We start from the raw sequence: 21,217 nt of genomic DNA, 5'->3' as shown, positions 1-21,217 counted from the left end.
ACAAAGGTAAATAGAATGTAACAGAATTTGCCAGCTTAGCTTCTAGTCTTTGGTTATCCATAACTGATATCTCAGAAATAACAGCATCATTCTGACATCCAGGAAGGTCATCCCAGTGAGAATTTTGCAGAGTGGCGAAAACACAAGACTAATGGATGATACAAAGCAATTCTCAAAAAAAAGAAAGAAAGCTGTCTGCCAATACTTAATATCTTCTTTCCTATTGATATTTGGTGAAATTAAAACATTCAAATTTATCCCTCCTAAAAAAAAAAAAAGAAGCTTTCCAAGGACACTTGCCTCAAGACAAGCTCAAAGAACAAGATCTACAGAGTTTACTGAACACCCACTATGTGCCTGAACTTCATGGGTGTTGTCTCATTTAATCTTCCTGACAAATTTCCAAGTGTTCTTTCCCCCATTTTAAAACAGAAGAAAATAAATGTTAGGGATAAAGTGACTCACCCAAGGTCAAAAGATCGTAAGTAAGTGGCAACATGAGAATCCGAACCTGGGACCAATCTTTTTAACTCCCCCACAGCTCTCAATCCCCACCAGAGTTCTGCAATGTCAAACAATAATGCTGCTACAATGGGGAGAGAAAAATGCTGAAAGAATAAGTATTAATGCTTTTAAAAAGTTTGATTTTTAGGGAAAAAATACTAAATCAACTTTAATTTTCATGTTAAGGAGATGTGATACTGGGGTATTTCCATTCTTTCCCTCTTGGATTATAAAGGGGCAATTTTAATGAATTGAAAAGGGTTTGGATACAACCACAACATCCTTTTTATAATCAAGAACTGCTTCCATGATCAGGATAACAAATTTTGTTAGAGAATCTAAGCATACGCGATAGACTTTTTTTCCCCTCAATTTGGCACTGTTGACAAGTTTTTCTACTTTTTAGGAAAAAGAATTAATTTTGAAACTGGCTAGAAGGGAAAAAGAAATCCAGAACAAAGTTAAGTTTAATATTCCTCTGAAAAGTGCACTTTAAAACTGGAAACTAGAAACAAAAATCATCAAAAGAAAACTTCATCACTACCACTTGATTACATTCAGCACTGAAAAGAATTCTTAGAGTAGTCTCTAGAATGTAAGTGAAAATATCTAATGAGTTCATCTAAAATTTGAAGTGCCAAGTCCACACATCAATCTTGATTTTGCCATAGAGTTGACTGCATGTTGGTTTAAGACTTCCCATAAACAATATGAATGTATCTGTTTATAAATAATAAACCATCTACGGACAGCACTAATCAGATTAAACTCAGGAGGTCTATCTGGACAAAACCATCATTTTATAGAAATACATAAATCACGTACCCAAAACTCTATAAATACGGCACACAGACACACTCACAATTTACTGTTTTATAGTATACTCTTGACTTAAATTTCTGTTATATAAGATTCTAAAAAATAACTTATCAGTGGGAATCTATCCTGGCTTAACAACTGTAAAAAGTTTTTCCTTGCATTCATGAGGCAGTTGTCAAAGTGTGCATGTACACACAGGTACACACACATGCAACTTTATGTATGTCTTATATATCAGTTACTACTAAGGAAGAGAAAAATGAGCCATTACAAGAACATGGAATCAAAGCAAGTATTAAGGCTTGCAAGTGAAGAGCAATAGGTGATTCAAACCTAAAATGCAAATTAAGATGATATATTTATTTAGGTAAGCCCAAGACAATTTGTATTTCTCTTATTCACTGGGAAAAAAATCAGATGCATTAATATTCTATAAAGTCCCAATGCAAAATCAGGAGGCCATTCCATACATCCACATTTTAATCTGTTATAAATTAACCTGAGTCAGGTCAAATCACGAAGCCATCAGACAGCTACATTCAACATGCACAATTACAACCCCAGTCCAATCATACACACCCGGAGTAAACGTAAGCCTCAAACTATTGGAGCAGTGAAGAGCCAGGCTAGTTTTCCCCAGAGAGGGACTGGTGGGGGCAATTGGCAAAATGGATACATCCCAGACAATGGCAGAACCTGAGCCATGCCCTCCAACCCTAAAGATGCTCACGTGGTTGTACGAAAGTCTGTTTACAAGATCTGCAGCCCAGATGACCTGCATCTTAATTAAACTGCCCTCTTTCCAGAATTCCTGGTTTTAAATCACACTGGAAACGTTTGGCTGCGACTGAACTAGAATGGTTTGGTTTCTCCTTTCTGAATGCCAAAAAGAGGAAAAAAAAAAAAAAAAAGTGCCATACTTAAGTTTGTTTTGTTTCAAACTCTCAGTCCTTCTGCATTCCCAAACTGTATCCCTCTGACTAGTAGAAACCGTTATTAGAGAGAAAAGGTTTAAAAAAAAAAAAAAAAAAAAAACACCGCCCACACACAGCCCCCAAAGCAGCCCGGGAGAAGGAATGAGGGAGGCTGACTGGTAACATACGGTACCATGAGCTGCAGTGGCCTCGCCGTCAGCGGTGCAAGGGTAACTGATCGCTCCTGGCCTTCCGCGCACAGCGAAGCTCAGCCCAGGGAAGGGGGGAACAGGGACTGGGCGGGGAGGGGGCCCTTGCCGCTCTCGGGCAGTTTATACAAGAAGGCAGCTCAGCTCCTTTCTGGCGCATTCCTCCTCTCTATCTCGCCACCTCTTTGCCTGTGTCCTGCCGTGTTTTCTTCAGCCGGTAATTGTCCGGATGGCAAGACTTTTAAAACAGTCAGTTTAGGAAAAAGCGAAACCCTTCTAAGTGACCATCACAGCAAATCAGCTTCACGCTGGTGGGTAAAATTTTCCAAGGGAAGTGTTCTTCTGATAGTTCCTGAGTCTCTAAGTCCCCCCCGCCACCCCCGCCCCCACCCGCCGCCACACACACTCCCCTAGAGGGCTAAATGCACTGTGGCAATAAAACATTCATGCGACTTGGAATTTTAACACAATGCCATTTCCCTAGTTTAACCTGAAAGGAATGCACTAGTCACAACAGACTACATCATCCTGCCATTAAACCCTGCCAAGGAACCGCTTTTTTGGCCCTGCCGGGCCAGCTTTGACGGGAAAGGAGTACACAGACCCACACACTGAGCACAGAGGGGCCACCTCTGCTTCCTCGGCCGGGTCCAGCAACACCCTGCTCTTGAACGTGACCCCTGACCCCTAGCATTGTGACCGGCTTGTGATGCGTGTGTCACTCTGGCACTTCTGCAGAGACACACACGGTGCAGGCCGCTGGCGGCTCCCTCTCAACAGGACTTGGGCTGAAGCCAAAAGGTTCTCTCTTATTATTACTGCTACTATGGAAGGGCTCCTGTGGAAGGGGGGCGGGGGGTGAAGGCTGTGCCTGGTGCTGGAGAAGGGTCTGTTTCTGGTTTTTCCTTTGTCTTGCGACTTTTTAAAACACAAACTTTGTATTTGCCTTCATAATTAGGTTGTGATTACTGACAAGCTGGTTTGCTTTGGGGACAACTTATCAAAACTGCCAGTTCTTCCTGCATTTAAGTGACATTTCATTTAGACTTACAAAATACAAAAACAGAAATTTTTCTGATTTCTCCAGAGAATTTTAGAGAAAAAACTCAAAAGTGTTGAACTCTAAATAAAACATCCACACTTAACCATTTCATGTGGCTAAAGTACTACCACCCAAGGAACAAGGAACAAATTAGTTATTTGTTTTTTTCAACTCAGATGTATTGATTTACTACTTGTGCAGAGCTGTCTGCCTTCCAAGGAACAGAAGCGACAAACTAAGGAACAAGAGAAAATAAATGTACAACGAATGAATACTCAAAAATTACACTAAAAGTTTTTAAATGTTTAATTTTGGACTCTGCAGTGATGCCAATTTGGTACTGTATAGCCATTTACAAAAGTATTGATTTTTACTAATTTTGAAAGTTACAAGATATTATAAGTTTGTCCCTCCAACCTCTCTTTTTTCCTCTATCCTCAACTTCTCTCTCACTTCTAAAGTATGCCTTCCAGATCTTTCTACTTTTCTATTTTTTTTCCTTTTCTGATCCTTAACTATTTTCATATGGGGCACTTTCACTTTCAACCTTGCCCTACTTTTTTGTCCTCTAATTTGTCCTCTCTACTCTATTCAGAGGCCATTCTAAGAAGCAAGTCCCTCCTGACCCTGACCTTGACCCTGAACTATATAGCCAGGTGAACTGTGGTTATCCCTGCAAAAGGTGTTCCAGACTTAATCTCCTAGAATGAGGTCACATCCCCTTCCTACAGCAAGTAAAGAACATCTTCCTTCAGAGAACACCCTAAAATACAAAATAATGATTGTTACGCAGGTTAACATGCGAACAGAAAATAAAGCCAAATTGTCTCCTTTAGCGTAATTTTTGTCTCCTTAGTAGATGGAATTAGTCTTAAGCCCCAGTTAAAAGACTTTTTTTTCTTCCTTTTCTTTAAACAGACATTATCATGCCTTGAAGAGTCATTCTAATCCCTTCACCTTAGCCAAACCATGCTAATTCTAGCTAGGAGGACAGCAATTAATTAAAAAAAAAAAAAAGGAATTGACTTGAGGAATAGGGGGTGGGAAATCAAGCCAACAGAGAGGCAAAGATTATCAAATCCTGTGTGAAATATTTCCATTTCAAAATATAAATGCTGAAATCAGATTGTCATTTTAACGTATATAAAATCCAGCAATAAAGATATCTGATTTTTTAAATGATCTGACTTATTACCAAAGTATATTCAAATCCAATTTTTATGTTACTAGTGGGAAGCCTAGTAAAACTGCAGACAGCACTACTTAAAGCAATGAAACTAAAATTACAGAGGATAATTTCTATTTAAATTCAGGCAGATACACTTTTTTGCTCATATCAAATCAATCAACACGATGATCTCAAAGCATCTTCGACCAGTTATCTAGAGAAAGAGAGTAAAGTCTGTGACCATGCACATGCAGCATGTTAAACCTCTCAATTGTGATGCAGTTCCTCTGAAAACCTCAGAAACTGAGACACACTGCTAAAAAGAAGAAATAACCCATCCCTTATTTCTAAATAAAAAAACTGTCAACCAATTTTATAACCTTAATACTGCTATGGTACAGTGAGGCACCATGAGGAAGTCATGTTTTTATATGAAACGGTACCAAATTAATGGAATCAGAACACTACCCAACCTGTAAGAAAAGCAAGTTCTATCAGTAAGTTTATTGAATTGCACAAAGTTGCACCAATGCAAAAGTTGTGCAGAAATATTTTGGTGTGGGTATACGCATATGATCAAGTCTGTGATAACCGTCAGTAATTTTCTTTACCTTTAACTTAACCAAAAGAAAATTTTACTGTGTTAAATGGCATTTGGGAATACCAATTTTAAAGTTTTGTAAGTTACCTTTTAATTTCTAGCAAGCAAAATAGGTGAGATGTTTCTCACCAACCCCTATTAAGATAAGCACAAACAGGCATGTTAATCTATTCTCCGGGAGAGTTTATTTGGGGCTATTGGATTTGCTAAGTCCTCTACCCCTAGTAGTCCCTGCCAGTGTCCCACCTCACACCCCCTACAGGCAGCCAGACTTTAACCCTGAGTGAGGGCAACCCTCAGAAGCAACAAGATGAGACAAGAAAGGAAGTGTGTAGATGAAATAGTGAGGGAAGGAAAAGAAGAGAGATGCAGAAGGATGAAACCAGACTGAAAGCCACACAAGCAATAGGAAAGAGAAGGAGCAGACAGACAGAGAATGAGGTGGGCAGAAACAAAATGCAAAGGGAGAGCTAAGGGAGGACTGAAGGGAAAAAAAGAGATGGCTGGGGAGAGAGGAGGTATAGGAGCCCCATGACACAACAGTGGATCAAGCAGCTGGCCAGAGATGCTAATTCAGCGCTTTAACAAATCAATGCCACTTGAAAAGTACAATGCGAGCCCTCACTGGGTAAGATGTCAGGGGACTGAGAAAATGCATTCTCAAGTATTTCACATTAAGAGGGAATAATGTGTTAATTTATAACTCTTCACCCTATACACTTGGATTATCTATCTGTGTCAGCGATTTGACTTCTTAAATTTATCAAAAAGGCACGCAAAGGGAGGCAGCTCTGACTGCACCACCGGGAGATGGAGGTTTCGGAAGAGCCTGTCCTGGGTAGTCCTGCAGTTCTTTTCCCTTTCCTATTCGGGCTGACATGTTGGGGAGGGGGGCAGGAAGGAGTGAACATCTGAAGGCAAGATCTGGGGAGGAGGGGAACCCCGGGTCCAGTTACTAACGAAACCCAAGGAAAGGCTTTGTGGGCCTGTGGCTGATTGCATTAGGTACCATCCGTCAAAAGTGACACAGAAGAGAAGGAATAACTTGAATCAGCAACCCCGAGCTGCCATCATCAGAATTTACTTTACGGAAACTTACTTAAGTCTCTCAGCACACCCAGCGGAAGAGAAGCTGCTGACAATCAGAGTGTAATTAAACAGTACTTTTGAAATGCCACCAGAGTCCCATAGACAGAGCTTATCAACATAGGAAGGGAAGGGAGGGCTAGTTTATTTTATTTGGTTAGTTTTGAGACAGGGAGGGGAGATGTAAAAGAACTGACATTACATCCCAGCATTTAAGAGCCTAATGTTTCTTTCTTAAGAAAAAAATATTTTATTAGACATCAGATTCTTGGAATTGTTTCCTAACTGTTCTTTAATGTAAATTTAACCAACTTTTAATTTAATGATAGCACAGCTCCTAACCTGAGAGAAAGGCTTAATACTTTTTGCTGCCAAATTTAAAGCACTATCAGACTTAAGTCTTCAGAGTGCAGGCACTGTCAAGACACAAAGACAAGTATGTTACAAACTGTGGAATAAATAGAAGAGAGTAAGTTTCAAGAAAGTATTGAATTAAGGTGACAGCCTTAAAGATATGAAGGGGACACGTGATTATTACATAAAAAGGGAAGAGAATGACCAGATTGTAACTGCTCTGAGTTTCACTTTAAGATTGTTTAAATGACACACACACAGCACTGTTTTAAAGTGAGCAGATATTTTTCTTTGCTACCAGTACAACTGCAACAGAAACAGATATTCTCTTATTTTCAGGACATTCACATGTAAATGAATGCTGATGAATGGAAATGAGATGCTATACATGATGGGCAACCTGCAACATTCAGGTTAAAAAAGGCAAAGTTACCTCCCTCACTGAAGCTTGAATCTCTTCCTTTCTACACTTGGGCACCAACAGAAATGAAAGACAGTGACTGACCTTCTACCAGTTTCTATTGGCTAAACACCACCCTCCAGAGACACTCGAGATGGACAACACACGTTCTTTTGGTCTCATGTTGCATCTTGCTATTACACAGCTACTTCTTTAAATGAGTATTTGATTTGAAACTGAAATTATAAATACTGGAAATCTGACAGCTGCACTGAGCCAAAGGATTAAAATGCCCAAAAGAGTGTGATTACTTAACGAATGTTTTCTTTCTTTCAAAAGAGATAATTAATAAGGCATTTCCTAGGTCAAGACCATAGAGTACATTACTTTCCCTTTTCATATAATCTTAAAACAGACAATATATATTCTGAGTACCATGTCTGCAACAGCTGAGGATCGTATTATATGCTTTTCAAGGGCTTCTATGCCCTCAGAGTAGGATTTGTCCTATCCCTGGTTTTTGCATGAATTACCATTATTGTCTGTCCCATCCATGCCACCCCCACATAAACTATCTATTCTTGTCATTATGGTAACATTAATCCTCTCCCCTTCCCCTCCCCCACCACACCCACCTAAGGGGTTAAAAGACTTCAGTACATTTGTGACTTGTCAGTGACATATAATACCCGGGTCCTTCATGCAATCAACTTTTACTTGACATGTATTTGCTCATCACAGGACCCGCATTACTACTGGGAAAATGAAGAAAAACCTAAATTAACACTTGACATTCAATATGGTCAAGTCCTTAATTGGCTGGGCTTCCTGAGAAAGCAATTTTCTATTCCCCAAACTGTTCGCGTGTCATGTGTGGAGTGCAGCTCTTGGCCATCACTGCTGTCCCTCGCTCCCTCTAATGAGAGCAGATGAATTAGTGCTACGTGACACGATTTGAACAGGGCTTCCTCCTCTTCCCCTCCCCCCAACCTCTCTCCTATACCAATGACAGCTGTGTGGCAAGGGAAAGAAAGAGAAATGCAAGAGCAAAGAATCCTGTAAAGGACGATCATTTTTTTAAATGAACCTTAAATGTCTTGTTAAAACTCCAGAACAACAGGGTCATTTCATGGTGGAGGTGGGGAAGGGGGTTGTTACAAAGATCAGGGGAATTATCTGGCTATGGCTGATTTGGGTTGTATTAACTTCCAGCATGTTTCTTCCATTCCTGGCTAGTTGCAGTATTAGATTGCACTGGTCTAATTAAAATGGAATTTACATCCACTTCGAAAAGTTTTTTTTAAAAGGTCTGGAGAATGGGTCAGCTAGAAAAAAAAAAAAAATGAACAGCATGAAATGATTATTATTCTAAGATAAACATACCTCTGGGTTAAAGAAAAAGAGTCTTTTCAACAAACGCTTAAGTCTTAAGAACCTGCAAGACAAAACTCTTATCACCATACTTTGCTTTCAGATACTGTCCAGTACCTGAACTTCATGTTCATCATCTTATTTTAAATCATTTTTGTTTGGTTCCCTTCCTTTGATTGTTGAATTTTTGCAACAAAATCTATTTGAATGCTGATTCCATCCTATTATTTTGGAGGGGGGGGGGATATAGTCTGCTATAGATGTGCTTATTTAGCTCAATGAGAAACTGAATGGATGCATGACAGGAAGGTAGGACAGAATTTGCTTGGTTCAAAGATACTGAAAGGTAAACTGAAGGGATTTCTCTGCACCTTTACTTACTCGCTTTGAAACCAAAGAAGAAGTAATTTTAAATGCCTTAATTGCTTACCCAATCCAACAAGGACCAAACAGAACTGGAGGAGGTAAGAGTATATGGCAAATCACATATTTGAGAGAGAAGTTAGTCCAAAGTACATGCATCATGTAAAGATAATTATTTACTCTTTACTCATCTTTATTTAAATGACAGCTAAAGGCAAAGATGCTACCTGTGTACTAGAAAGTATATCAAGATTGTACTGGTATCACAAAATCAATGCAAGCATGCAAAATACAAAACTCAAGTCTCAAGTGCAGTTCCCCTGCCTAGCTTGATCGTTTATTAGTTATTCCTCTATAATTCTGAATAGAATTGAACTAATATTTCAGTAAGAAAACTGTGAAGTGCATTTGAATACACAAAAATGGTGAAACCCAGTTTTATACTGTTTAAAGTTATTACCTAAAACCAAAAGAGCTCTTTCCATATTTTATATTCATGGGAAATAACATGAAAGGAAATAAAGTTTTATAGCATTTCTCTTAAAAAACAGTCAATTCACAACATGATTTTAAATACTGCTACACTAACAGAAGACAAGCTGTAATGCAAGGAAACTTTGGGGAACACCTTTAATTTTCTAATTTGTTGGAACATTATCATTTCAGATACTGCAAAAACTCTCAAATAATTTAGAAATATTTTCACTGAAGCAAAACAATGCAATGGACACTACCCCTTCTGGTGGCCAAAGCACTGATATTTCAAGTATTGTTAAAGATATCTTTTGAAAATATACTTGAGACAGCTTGTGACTGGGCATTCGATCAGGTGTTTATAAGAAACGGATAATTTGGTATTCGGGAAAAGCAGCTCAGTCAAATCCATCCAGTTAACTGCTAAGGTAGCTTTATAATCGCTGAGCAACAAAGGGCAGTGTATGCTGCCAATAGCTTTAGGGTGACCTTTGAAATGCTGACTAGTCCGTCAAGTTCCATCTCTGAGATGCATGATACTACGGACAGGGGTGGTTTATTAAGTGAGGTAGGAACTAAAGACCAGGAGCCTCCCAAAGGGTAGGCATTTTACATAAAGGAAATGAAGAATTCCTTTCCTTAAAAAGAGATGCTAAACACCAAGAGATCAGGCTGAACAGCCCCATATTCTTTCCCAAAGCACTAGTAGCCATCTGAAGCGTAGAAACGAGCAAGAATTGGGACAGCATTGGGAAGCATCAGCATCTTCCCCCACACTCCCCTATGTTTCTAAAACCTGTAATGAAACTCCAACTGGGAATTGGTAAATTGGATCAATGACCTGAGCTCTAGGAGTAAAGCTGAAAAAGAATGGTGACCTGATTGTAAAGCTTTAAACAAATTGTGAGGAGTCCAGCCTTATTTGGGGGTACTTTCCAACCACTGCTAACAAGACAGATTAGCAACTCAGGAGGGCAACAATCAGCGAGATGACTGCACTGGACTCAAAGACTGGATCACCTGTAGGAAAGTCAGCCTTTTTGACTCAAGAAAGTCACTTCTTGATTGAAGAAAGTTGACTGTGACTATGGCAGAGTGGCATGCTTAAACTTGATATTCTCTTAGGGATGAGCAGACTTTGAAGTTCATAATAAACTTGAAATGGCTTTGTGGAATGTTAAGGCTTAACGTAGATGGTTGGTGCCACCGTCATGCCTACACAAAATGAAGTCAACCTGGAAATAACTGCATTCACAGCTCCAGGGTATTTAAAATGGAAGGCTCCCCCTCCTCCCCCACCCCTTTTTTTTTATTAAGAATTTTACTTTGAACCCTAAGAAGAAGCTGCACTTTCCAACTTGTTTCGCATAGCTCAAATTAAAATACTTATTTCGGTTTAGAAAGGCATCATGTTTGCCACCCACCTCGTTCATGTTACCCTCACATTACACCATTTGCAAGAAGTATAAACACAGGGAGAAAGAAAGGACTGCTTTAAAACAGCCTGGTACATGCACCAATGAAACTGCTTCTAAAATACAAGACAAAAATGTTATTTTATAAAAAGGAAGAGCATCTAAAGGAGTATATTCTTTTATCCTCCATTCTTCACCACCCTCTTTATGGCAATGCTTCCCTCCCCAGTATGAAAGATTATTTTATCTAATTCCTAGTTGAAAGGTTTCTAAAACTGGTAAGTCACAATTGTGTTGATGCTGAACTTCTTGAACATGGCATACCAACATCATTCTGACACACTGACAGATGCTTCGTAACAATTCGCACAAGTCACTTGAGTTAAAATACCTGACTTACTATATAAAACAAACTGTTACTCTCTGGTCTCTGTTCCAGCTCAGCTCTTCTCTGATGTTCTGGAAGCAAACCAACAGCTTGTTATGTTTATATCAGCAGTGACTCCCTTCTGATTGGAGCCCGACACTGACGTTGATGCTGTTCAACAAGACCCTAGACAGAAACTAGGCACACGGAGGCACCATTTGCAGATCATTTTAACAAGATGTTGTTTCCTGTTCCCACGAAAATCAATAACAGGATGACCTTCAATTTGAAATTCAAACCAATTAATTACTGGTTCTGTTGAAAATGCTGATATCTGATTTGCCTAGAGAAATTCAACTATAAATAGATTATTTTATCTTCAAGAGCCCCTTCAAAAAATTTACACAAGCATTGAAAACATATCTTATACAACATAAATGATGTTTTCTAGAAGCTTGTATACAATATTGGCCTTGTATGAACTAGCATAGAGAAGTTTTCCCCTTGTGGTTCATCTCCTCCCCGTGACATCATAGTCAATTGCCTGGTAAATTACTGCAATCCCGCAAAGATTCAGGGCCAACGATCCACTGCTTAAAGGTGAGATAAAAAGCTCTTTATAGTTGAATTCAACTTTTCATCTACATCAGTTACTGACACAAATCATGGAATTCTTTTCCAAATTTAGAAATCTCCCCTTTCTTCCCTAGAATTCTAAAATTCTTACTTTTCAACTTTTATTAAAAGGCTCTATTTTTTGTTTTGCTCACATTTGATTTTTCTTTGTATGTGGGTCACAAGAAGAAAAGCTATACATCAAAACTATCAGCACCAGAAATATATTTACTAAACCTTTTTTTTTTAACTGTTAAAAAAAAAATGAAGAATTTGGTTCATCCCAGTGGGGAATTCCCAAGATGAATGTTCACATGCAATGAAACTATTATCTTCATCCATTAAAATACTATCTAAAACAGAGGTTTCTATCTGGCAGTCACTAGGCTGAATAAAGCCTACAGATGAGTTTTGTTTGGACCACACACTTTTAAAAATATTTGAAAAGGTTGCCAAGATTTAAAAATCAGGGGAGTCCACATAAATATCTGGATTTCTGACTTCCCATTAAAAAAAGGGAGAGAGAGAGAAGAGAAGGATCTCACAACACAGGGCCTGCATCCCCACCTGACAACAACTGTCTGGATCTGGGGAGCTAAAACCTCACGGTGGTTGACACAAGGTCCTTCTGAAGCACTGCAGTCCCCCATCAGATTCACTCTTGCTTGTTACTACCTTACTTCCTCGTGGCCCTTTTGGGCAACTCGATCTTTAAAAAGACATAAAACTCCAAAGAGGGTTAACAGAGTTTGTGGAAGAAAAGGAGAAGGGTATCTTCTCTTTCTTATTTCATGAGTTTGCATAATGTAAGATGGTGGGTAGATTTTTCAAAATACAGTTGTTCAAGCAAAAATTAAGTGCCAAGCAAACTGCTTTTCAAAATTAAAAAAAAAAAATTTTAAGCAAATCCGAAACTGATGATCTCATCTTAAACAGTGGTTCAACAAAACATTTACACTGGTTTTCAATCAACCACATTCTTCCCTGAAGCCCAGCAAAGATGCTCAAGTCAATGCTGTTACTCGGATCTACATCCATTTTGTTCCTTCACATGTTAACACTTCTGTGCTTCCTTTCTAGAACGATCCTGTACTTAAGTGAAAACTGACCCTAATGTGAAAATAGAATACATCTTCAAGGTAAATTTCAAAAGTCAACATTTAGGATGCATGAATATTATCACAGGAAATATTCGTCTTTACTGGCTCCACATGTATGCCACAACCTGACATTTATACTTATATTAAATAGACATTATTGCAGGTTTGAATGACCCCAAAAGTCATGGCATATTTCTTTAAAAATGATTACCTAAAAGCAGATGTCTATGACAGTTACAATGCACATCTATTTTGCTTTTTCCCTTAACTGCAAGTAATTTCAAGGAGAAAATCTATTTCTCTACTTCTAATCAACCACAAGAAGATAGTACTTCTATCCATTACTAGCTTTTACAAACAAATTAGAAACACCCTATTTAACAGAGGAAGGTATCTTTTTGCTTCCTCGGAGAATATCAACAGACTACCTCTGAAGTACTATACAGTTCAGAATGTATTAAATATGCTATGACTAGCCATATTCCAACTTATTAAAAAGAAAATGTAAATCAACTTTCATAGAGTGTTTCTAAGTTATGTTTCATCACTGGACCACATTCTTGAAAGATTATTTTTTTAATTAGGTGTTTCCTTCCTTAAAAGAGGTGCTTTTCTTCCATTCTCACCTTAAGAAAGTAACCCTTGAACACATGCCAAATTTACTTCAGTTAGACATTAATCCCCATATTCTCTTGACTCTTAACAACCTGAACAACTTTAAGTAAACAGTTTACAAAATCATAACAATCATACTGCATTCCTTAACACCTATTTGAATAGAAAAAGAGAAAATGCCCAAAGTATGAGCTCCATAAATAAAGTCTTATACCCAAAAGCTGAACAACAATGTTATATATTCCTTTTGGGAAGCATTTTTCCTTAATATCAATTATGCTTGAATTTTAAGCAATTAGCAGCAGACACCTGGAACTCAATTATTAATTTACCTCTCCCCACACCTTTTACACTTCTTCTGAAACCATCTCTTAAGAGGCTTCTTAAAAGAGATGACCCCATGGGTAGCATACATGTAAATGTTCAGATTTTCTTTAAAACATCTTGTTATAATCTAAGATTAAATTTACTCTTTTTTCTTTAAGAGTATCATTTTGGAAAAAAATTTAATTTCTCAAATAATTGAGTAAACTGATTAAAACAATTCTAGGAAATGTATAATTCACTACATTCATGTTGATTTACCTACTATAATATTTTAGAAAGGGGAATTTTATGGAAAAAATATAGTTAATTTCCATTCATGATGACCAAAGTTTTAAGCTTTTCTCCTTGGGCTCACATCATGGCAGCTGACTGCAAATACATAGAAGAGTTCTAGAAGATTCCTGATTTGGTTATTTTTGTTTGCATTTTACTGTGTCAAGACCAAAAAAAAAGTATGAGATAATGAATGTTTAATAATATTTAATCTGTATTATATAGGGATGAAGCATTACATTCACTTAACTCCTTCCTTCTTTCTATGAATCACCGATTTCTAGGAAATCGAACCTCAAACTAGGCTTATGCTAAGGCTTATTTCAACACTTTGTATTTGTTTAAAAAAAAAAAAAAAAGGAAGAAAGAAGAGAGAGACCCACAGTACCGGTACACTAGCACATAAAGAACAGTGGATCATCTGCAAACTCAGAAGGCAGGCGGCAGTTGGTTTATGAAGAAATTATTAAAAATAACTATTTGCCCAAGGAAAAATGACCAACTTCTCACTTTTAACCAAAAGGGTGTTTTTAATATAACGAGCATCCAAGCTTCCCTGGTCATGAGAAAACCTGGAATATATTACACACGCATAAATGTGGCCCAGGAAGCAGTATATGAGATATGCTTGCTATTGACAGATTAGCACTTCATTTTCATTACTCTAATCTCACCACAGGCTGTGAACATTCTCTTTTTCTTATTTGAACAACAATGGTGCATGAAAAACCAAGCTGACAGGCAGGCGGGGTTCATTAAATGCACAAGGCTTTTATTCCCATAACCCATCTCACCTGTATGAAGCTAGGGTTCAGGCTCCCAGGCTAGCTACTGAAACAAGTTCTCCCAGATGTTGGACTTCTCTTTCGATCCCTTCCTACTTCATTTATAATTAATGTCCAAAAAAAAAAAAAAAGAGTCAAATGGAAAAATTCTTTTTCACAATGAACTCCGTTTAACAGACAATAGGATTGGTAAGATATCTTAAGATTGATTCAGTCCCATGAATATTTTCCAAAGTTGTCCAAGAAAACAAAGAAATGATTGGGAAGGAAAATGATGAGACATTTGAAGTTTGGGTCAGAGTCTAATCTTGGTATCTCTATCTCAGCTTGGTTCTAACTCATTTGAGGGTAACTATAGTTTTCCACTGGTTAAAAATGGGCAAGTCACAAAGTAAGAATCACTCCAGCTCTTTCCCAATGAATGACAAAGAGCTTCACCAAAAAGCTACCTTCAAGAAGCCAAAAGGGTACAAACTAAGGAATCATTTAAATGTCATTTAAATGACATTCCTAAGAAGGGGAATTCCTTTTTAAGGTGAGCCATCCATATGCTCACTGCATTTGAGGCAGCCACTGACAAATCCCCAACAAACCTAAAAATGAATCACTTAATTCCCACAGCCAACAGAAGGACAGGTATCCACTTCCTGCCTGTCTGTACACCACATACAGATGCTCGACCATGTGGGGTCTTACAGGAAGTCTTCCCACAAAGTCTAGAGCAGGGCTTTGGTTTTGGTACATTCTGGTATTCTAATATGAATACCTAAAAAAGAAATGCAATATTAGATAGGCCCTACAGATCCTACCTGGCTCTTGAGTTAGGTTCTGACGTGAGGTCAACAAGGAGGTGTCTTCCTGAATACAGTCATTGTATACTTACTGCCCCATTTCTTGCACGTGGCCTTCCAGTCATGTCCCCTGTTCTCCGGCACTGGGAGAGGGCACAGGAGTGGGCAGCTTTACCTATGCCTGATTTAGGTGCCCGAAGAGTCCTCCTAATGATTTAACCCAATGAAATTTTTCTTGCTTAAATTTTAATGGAAGGAAAAAAAAAAAAAAAAAAACATTTTGAAAACCCTAGATAGAGGTTCTCATTTTAATATTAGTTTTGTTATTATGTTAAGCCAGCTGAACGTAATTATTTTCAGCATGTAAAACATTCATTATCCTGGATTTTTTCTGTTTAAACTCCCAGTTCAGGTACTCTGATCATCAACTATGAGTCCTGAAGATCTGTCTAGAGAACAAATAGCCACTAAGAGATACCTTAATAAAGTTGAAAAATTCATGACAGTCACACAAAAGCACAGCAGGTCCAAGGACTGGAAGCCGTGTCTTTCCATATAGAATAATATTTTCGAACCTTGTCCATTTTAACAGTCTCTCAGCTGCGTAGGACAATGGGTTAAAATTTACTAAATACAAAATAGCAGTGAATCCTCACTGTGTTCTGTATACTGCATGTTTTCCATTTCAATATATATTGTCATCCATTAATATTAGCCCTGCCATGACTTTGATTATTTTTTTCTTCAACGTTTCAGTTAACTCTTATTAACTGTAGTTTGTCTCAGGGAGTCATACCTTCAACCCATTGATGGAAAACTTCACGTTTTTCCTTCTAACAAAATGCTCTCCTGTGCAGATGTAAATCTAACTGCACAGATGATAAAGCCAAGAATTACTTTTAAAAAAGAAAAAGAGAAAAAGCAAAATCTCTTTTCAGCTAAGTACTTTCTTCCACAGCGAAGGATCCAATTGAACTGCCTTTCAGCGCCTTTGAATGATAAGCCTGGGCCCCTGGTTACATGTTTTTATCACGCCCGGACTTAAAGAACCCTTACAGAGCAGAACTCAGGACAGTCCTCCTGTCAGCACCTCCACGCTGAGGACCACATCTGAGGGTGGCACCTCTTTCCATCCCTCTGCCAGAGTGATGTACTGGCAAGAAGGTTCCTTTTAATTCCTTTTTATTAGGGCAAATAGAGCCAGTGAAAGTAAGGAGAAATCCAGAAAAAGAAAAAAGAAAGGAAAGGAGAATAAAGCAAGAAAATTAATAGGTCTATGGGAACAGGAATAGGAAGAAAAAACAGTCTAATCATGTATTTAGGTCATTAAGTAAGTGGCTGCCAACCAAACAGAAATGAGACTTAAAGCGACCCCTTCCCCGCCCCCAGCAACAACACACAAACCCTACAGACAGTAGCAAAATAAGACTGCAGTCCAAAAATACTGAGTAAATAAGATGTCAGATATGCTCAAGAGAATCCCTGTTACAATGAGTAACTTCCTACTGTTCAAGATTATTTTCATTTTCTTCACAGAGAGAAATGAAAAAACTGACGGGCTTAATTAAAGAAAAACAAAAGGATATTATTTTGTTGTTAAAGGATCAATTCTTTTTTTTTAATTGGAATGATGATTAATAAGCCGAGAATTTGATTTCTACGTTAGCCAGTTTGAGTAATGCATTGTTTTTCCACAAGCATTTCCATTAAGAAAGGCTGTGTGAATGAAGAAATGATACAGCTTTTTTTCTCTTCTCCTGCTCTCTGATTCTGTGGCATGAAATGCTATCCAGAGCGTTTGAATAGAACACCCTCAACCAAATGAACTCCAGTCATAAATTTTTCACCTTAGGGTTTGAATGTACACTATGAAATTTGCTAGGGTTCCTACAGGGAATGTACAAATTAAAAAAGAATCAATACTTTTTTTTTTTTTTTTTTTTTCCCAGTCTCTAAAACTTTCTTTTAAAGCTGGGGAGGGAAAAGGCAGTACAGATCCTGCTCGGTGAGGAGCCAAGGTACCTCGGATGTCACTGCCCAGGCATCATTTCCCGGGTGTCATCTGCACATAGTAAAACTTCCTGGAGCTTTAGTTACTCAGAAAGTTTTTTCCTCTTATTTTTTGCGCCTGTTTACAATTGTATCTTATAGGAAAAGAAACTCCCTCTTCGATACAATGTCTTGCTTGTATGTCAAGACAGAAAGGCTGCTGTGCCTGAATTATGCCTCTTTTCCTTTATTTCTCTAAAGCTTAAAAATAGATGTCAAAGTTCCTTTAAAGGGTTTTTGACTCTCTTTCCCCTCCTTTCCCTGGTTCTTAAGGAGATGGAGGATCACCAAGCAAAATGTGGAAGCCAGCTGCTTTCAGGAAATAAAAATGGCATCAGCTTTGGCAGACAGGGGTAAGATCAATCATTTCCTACGATCCCCAAACAATCTTCTCTCTGACCAAGGCCTGGAGAAGCATGGTTATGTAGCGGCAAAAACACACCATGAGAGGGACAAGAGGATTTTCACATAGTGAAGAATTCATTCCACCCACAGAACAAACCAGGCTCCAAACCTCACGTGAAAGGAAATCTTGGAACCATTACGTTCCATGTTCCTTGGACAGCAACAAGAGGGACTCCCAGAAAAAAAAAATTCTCTCACTGAAAAAGTCACCCCACAATTCACTCTCTTCTCCCTGTTACCAAAAAGTTCCCTGACAACACTCCACGGGAAAGAAAGGAGTTAACTCGTAGTTCAATTCCAACACCATGATTCCAACTGTGGACACAAGCTAAAGGCAAATTCCAGTGTCTTGTCTCATGCCTTTTGATACATATACACATTATAATCAAAAGTCTCAAGTTCAGAAAATACTTCTTTGGTCTTTCACAGCCATTAGCTATACATGTTTACAGGAAAAGCCCTCTCGAAAGCTTTGCAGACTGATAAAGGCAGATGCCCAATCTAACTTTCTTTAAGGGTGTGTCAGACAGGCAAGGTGGGAAGAGAGACGCACTAGAATGTGTGTTTTTCATGGAACTGGGTGACGCCAGCTCACTATCTGTAACGGCCAGTTCCCGTGGAGTCAGCTCCCCGTGTCACAACGACCTGGCAAACTTGAATGCTTTCTCTATCACTGGAGTCCTTGCAATCCTGCTTTGGCTGTGACCCATTCACTTTTGCCCCAACTTCTCTGAGATGCCTTACTCAGCATCTAATTAGTTAGGGAGGATTTGCCGCGGCTCTTAACCCTGACACAGGAGTGGGAGGATGTGCTGCTGTGGGAGCCCAAATCTGTCCTGTCACTCCATCAATCAGATTTCCATAACGCCACGCATGAGGAACGGGATTTATCAGTCAATGTTAAGATACACTCATAAATATGATTATTAAAAAATACCTACAATTATATAGATAACATAGCTACACCTTTAGGGATTTGTTTTTGGACTGTGGTTACTTGATTCACCTTAGCTTTTGCTAAGGCCTTACAGATTATACACAGACACACAGGCCCAGTTTGCAGATGATAGAAACACGAGAAAAATAATTTCAAAATGATCACCTACTATGTTCAAAGTCACTTACTGTATCATGGTGAAAATAAACTTGAAATGTGTGCACAGATTTTTTTAATATATACCAATCTATATCACATATCCATCTGAGAATATGTTTGTGCCTGCTTTATTTGCTTTAACATGTATGTAAACACCATATATAGGGCCTACTACGTTCCTTCCCCTTGCAGTACAAATTAGACAGTACCTGTTAAGTGAAGTCTGCCTGTTATACACAGACTTACAAAGTACAGGCCAACACACAAGCACCTGTGCTACAACCTGTATTTTAACAATTACCCAAATTCCTAATGTTAGTGTTACATGATAAGAATGGATGAGAAGAATTATATTGGAATAGATGTCTACAGTTAAGTCTTCAATCTAAAACATTATCACACAAATTAGAGAGGAAACTAAATTGGAGGTAGGAGCCTACTAATTCAACAGGCTGAAATTACATGCCTCCTAATATAATATAAATATTTATTTTAGCATCAAGACCGTCAGTTTGGTCAATTTAATCCTTTTTTAGTAAGATGTGATTACTGAAACACACCAACTGTAAGAAGGGGAGTAAAAAGGGAGGAGGAAAAGTGCAGAAACCTAGAGATGGCTGATGCCTGGCAGTGAAAGTCATTTTCAAAGACCATTAACTATCAACTGCTTTACTCCGGGCTCTGGTTAAATAAGAATATACATCCTCTGTTAAAAGGGACAGCTGCATGAGGGGGATAGAGTTAAGAATAAAATACATGCTATGAACTAGAAAGAAGAATCAAACCACGATATACAATTAGGCATCTGACTTGTAAGAAACACTGCCTATGTGCCTTTTAAACTGTTAGTGCATAAACATTCAAATTATTTGGGGGGGGGGGGAAGGTAGGAAGTCAGACAAAATCACCATTTCCACTTAAATATATAGATTCAACCAACGGAAACTGTGCTTGCCTATATGAATAGAAAGAACTAAAAGACTACTGGGAGGAAAATGCATATCGAACCTGCTTTTAAATGGATGCCAGCAATGTTGTTATATGTTTCTGACAATATATTTTATTTAGCATTTCTCTGAAATGGGCTAGATTTTATATTAGTGAGAAAGTTTGCTTGATTCTGTCCTATCTCTGGTGAGCAGACGCTCTGGTATTAATGTAAATCACTGATTTAATTTTTAGCTTTCTTGGTTTGCCCCTCACCTATCTAGGAAACGATTTCTCTGGTGATAACTAACACATCATGCTAATGAGAGAATCTAATGCACAATAGAAAAATGTCACTACTAATAATATTTGCATGAAGTTAAATAAAGCAACTGTAGGAGAATGTCAGACAGTTGTTCTTTAACAAGACACAGTTTCACAATGAAATTATGTTGTTAATTTTGTTACATCATTGGGTGAATCCTAAATTACTACATAATGATGCACAGAGTCATTTATAATTCTAACTTAGTATTTCACTCGTGTCTGAAAAGAGACCTTATTAAGGGATTCACATTTTATTTGAAACAGGTTAAATATACCTCACCAATAATAAAAGGTAAATGCCTCTAGTAATGTGTAAAGCATAAGCTCTAGCCCTTTACCTGTTACAGTTTTATTTCTGAGAAGATTTCAAAATATATTATTAGACTACTGCATCCCTTGAGGGAGTACAAACAATTTTAATTGCTATTCTCTCACATGAACAAAGTATTTACAAAAATGGAAAAAAAATCATCATTTAAAGCCTGGTTTAAAACAACACGATTTCCAAAAGCAGACCTTATTTTCTGCTTTTAACAATACCTTGTGAGGTTAAAATGGGCAAAACAACATTCTGGACTCTAGGAGATGAACAGAAAAGATGAGCAAAGAGTTTCTGGTTATTCTCGACCTGTCACTGATCAAAGTGACCCAAAGAAGAACTCCCTTTAGAGAAGTTAAGAGTCATGCCCTTCAAGGTTATCAAGTATTTGTCTGTATGGGAAAATATTATCCCTTTTGAAAAAAAATCATACTAAAATATGGAAGAAAAATATAGAGGCAAGAAAATGCAGTCAAATTGTCATATCTTGAACTTTAGGGG

General features: G+C 38.0%; 1 protein-coding gene and 1 long non-coding RNA gene across 11 annotated transcripts in view; one reads left to right on the top strand and one right to left on the bottom strand.

Annotated features, from left to right (window-relative positions):
- Positions 1 to 21,217, bottom strand: part of BNC2 (basonuclin zinc finger protein 2) — a 478,719-nt gene that overhangs the window by 297,982 nt on the left and 159,520 nt on the right. Inside the window, exon 1 of one of the 10 annotated variants that reach the window (XM_070794508.1) lies at positions 2,431 to 2,793. The exons of the other annotated variants lie outside the window; for them this stretch is intronic. Coding sequence (XP_070650609.1) covers positions 2,431 to 2,433 — 3 coding nt within the window. The 5' untranslated portion in view covers positions 2,434 to 2,793. Of the gene's footprint in view, positions 1 to 2,430; positions 2,794 to 21,217 lie in introns of those variants that run through there. 10 annotated transcript variants of the gene reach the window in all.
- Positions 3,178 to 19,586, top strand: LOC139184537 (uncharacterized). Its single transcript, XR_011568026.1, has 3 exons — positions 3,178 to 3,247; positions 12,783 to 12,841; positions 17,916 to 19,586. It is a non-coding gene; the product is annotated as an uncharacterized lncRNA (long non-coding RNA).

The sequence above is a fragment of the Bos indicus genome, chromosome 8, assembly GCF_029378745.1.
Source record: "Bos indicus isolate NIAB-ARS_2022 breed Sahiwal x Tharparkar chromosome 8, NIAB-ARS_B.indTharparkar_mat_pri_1.0, whole genome shotgun sequence".
NCBI lineage: Eukaryota > Metazoa > Chordata > Mammalia > Artiodactyla > Bovidae > Bos > Bos indicus.
This window is presented reverse-complemented; position numbering and strand designations above follow the sequence as displayed.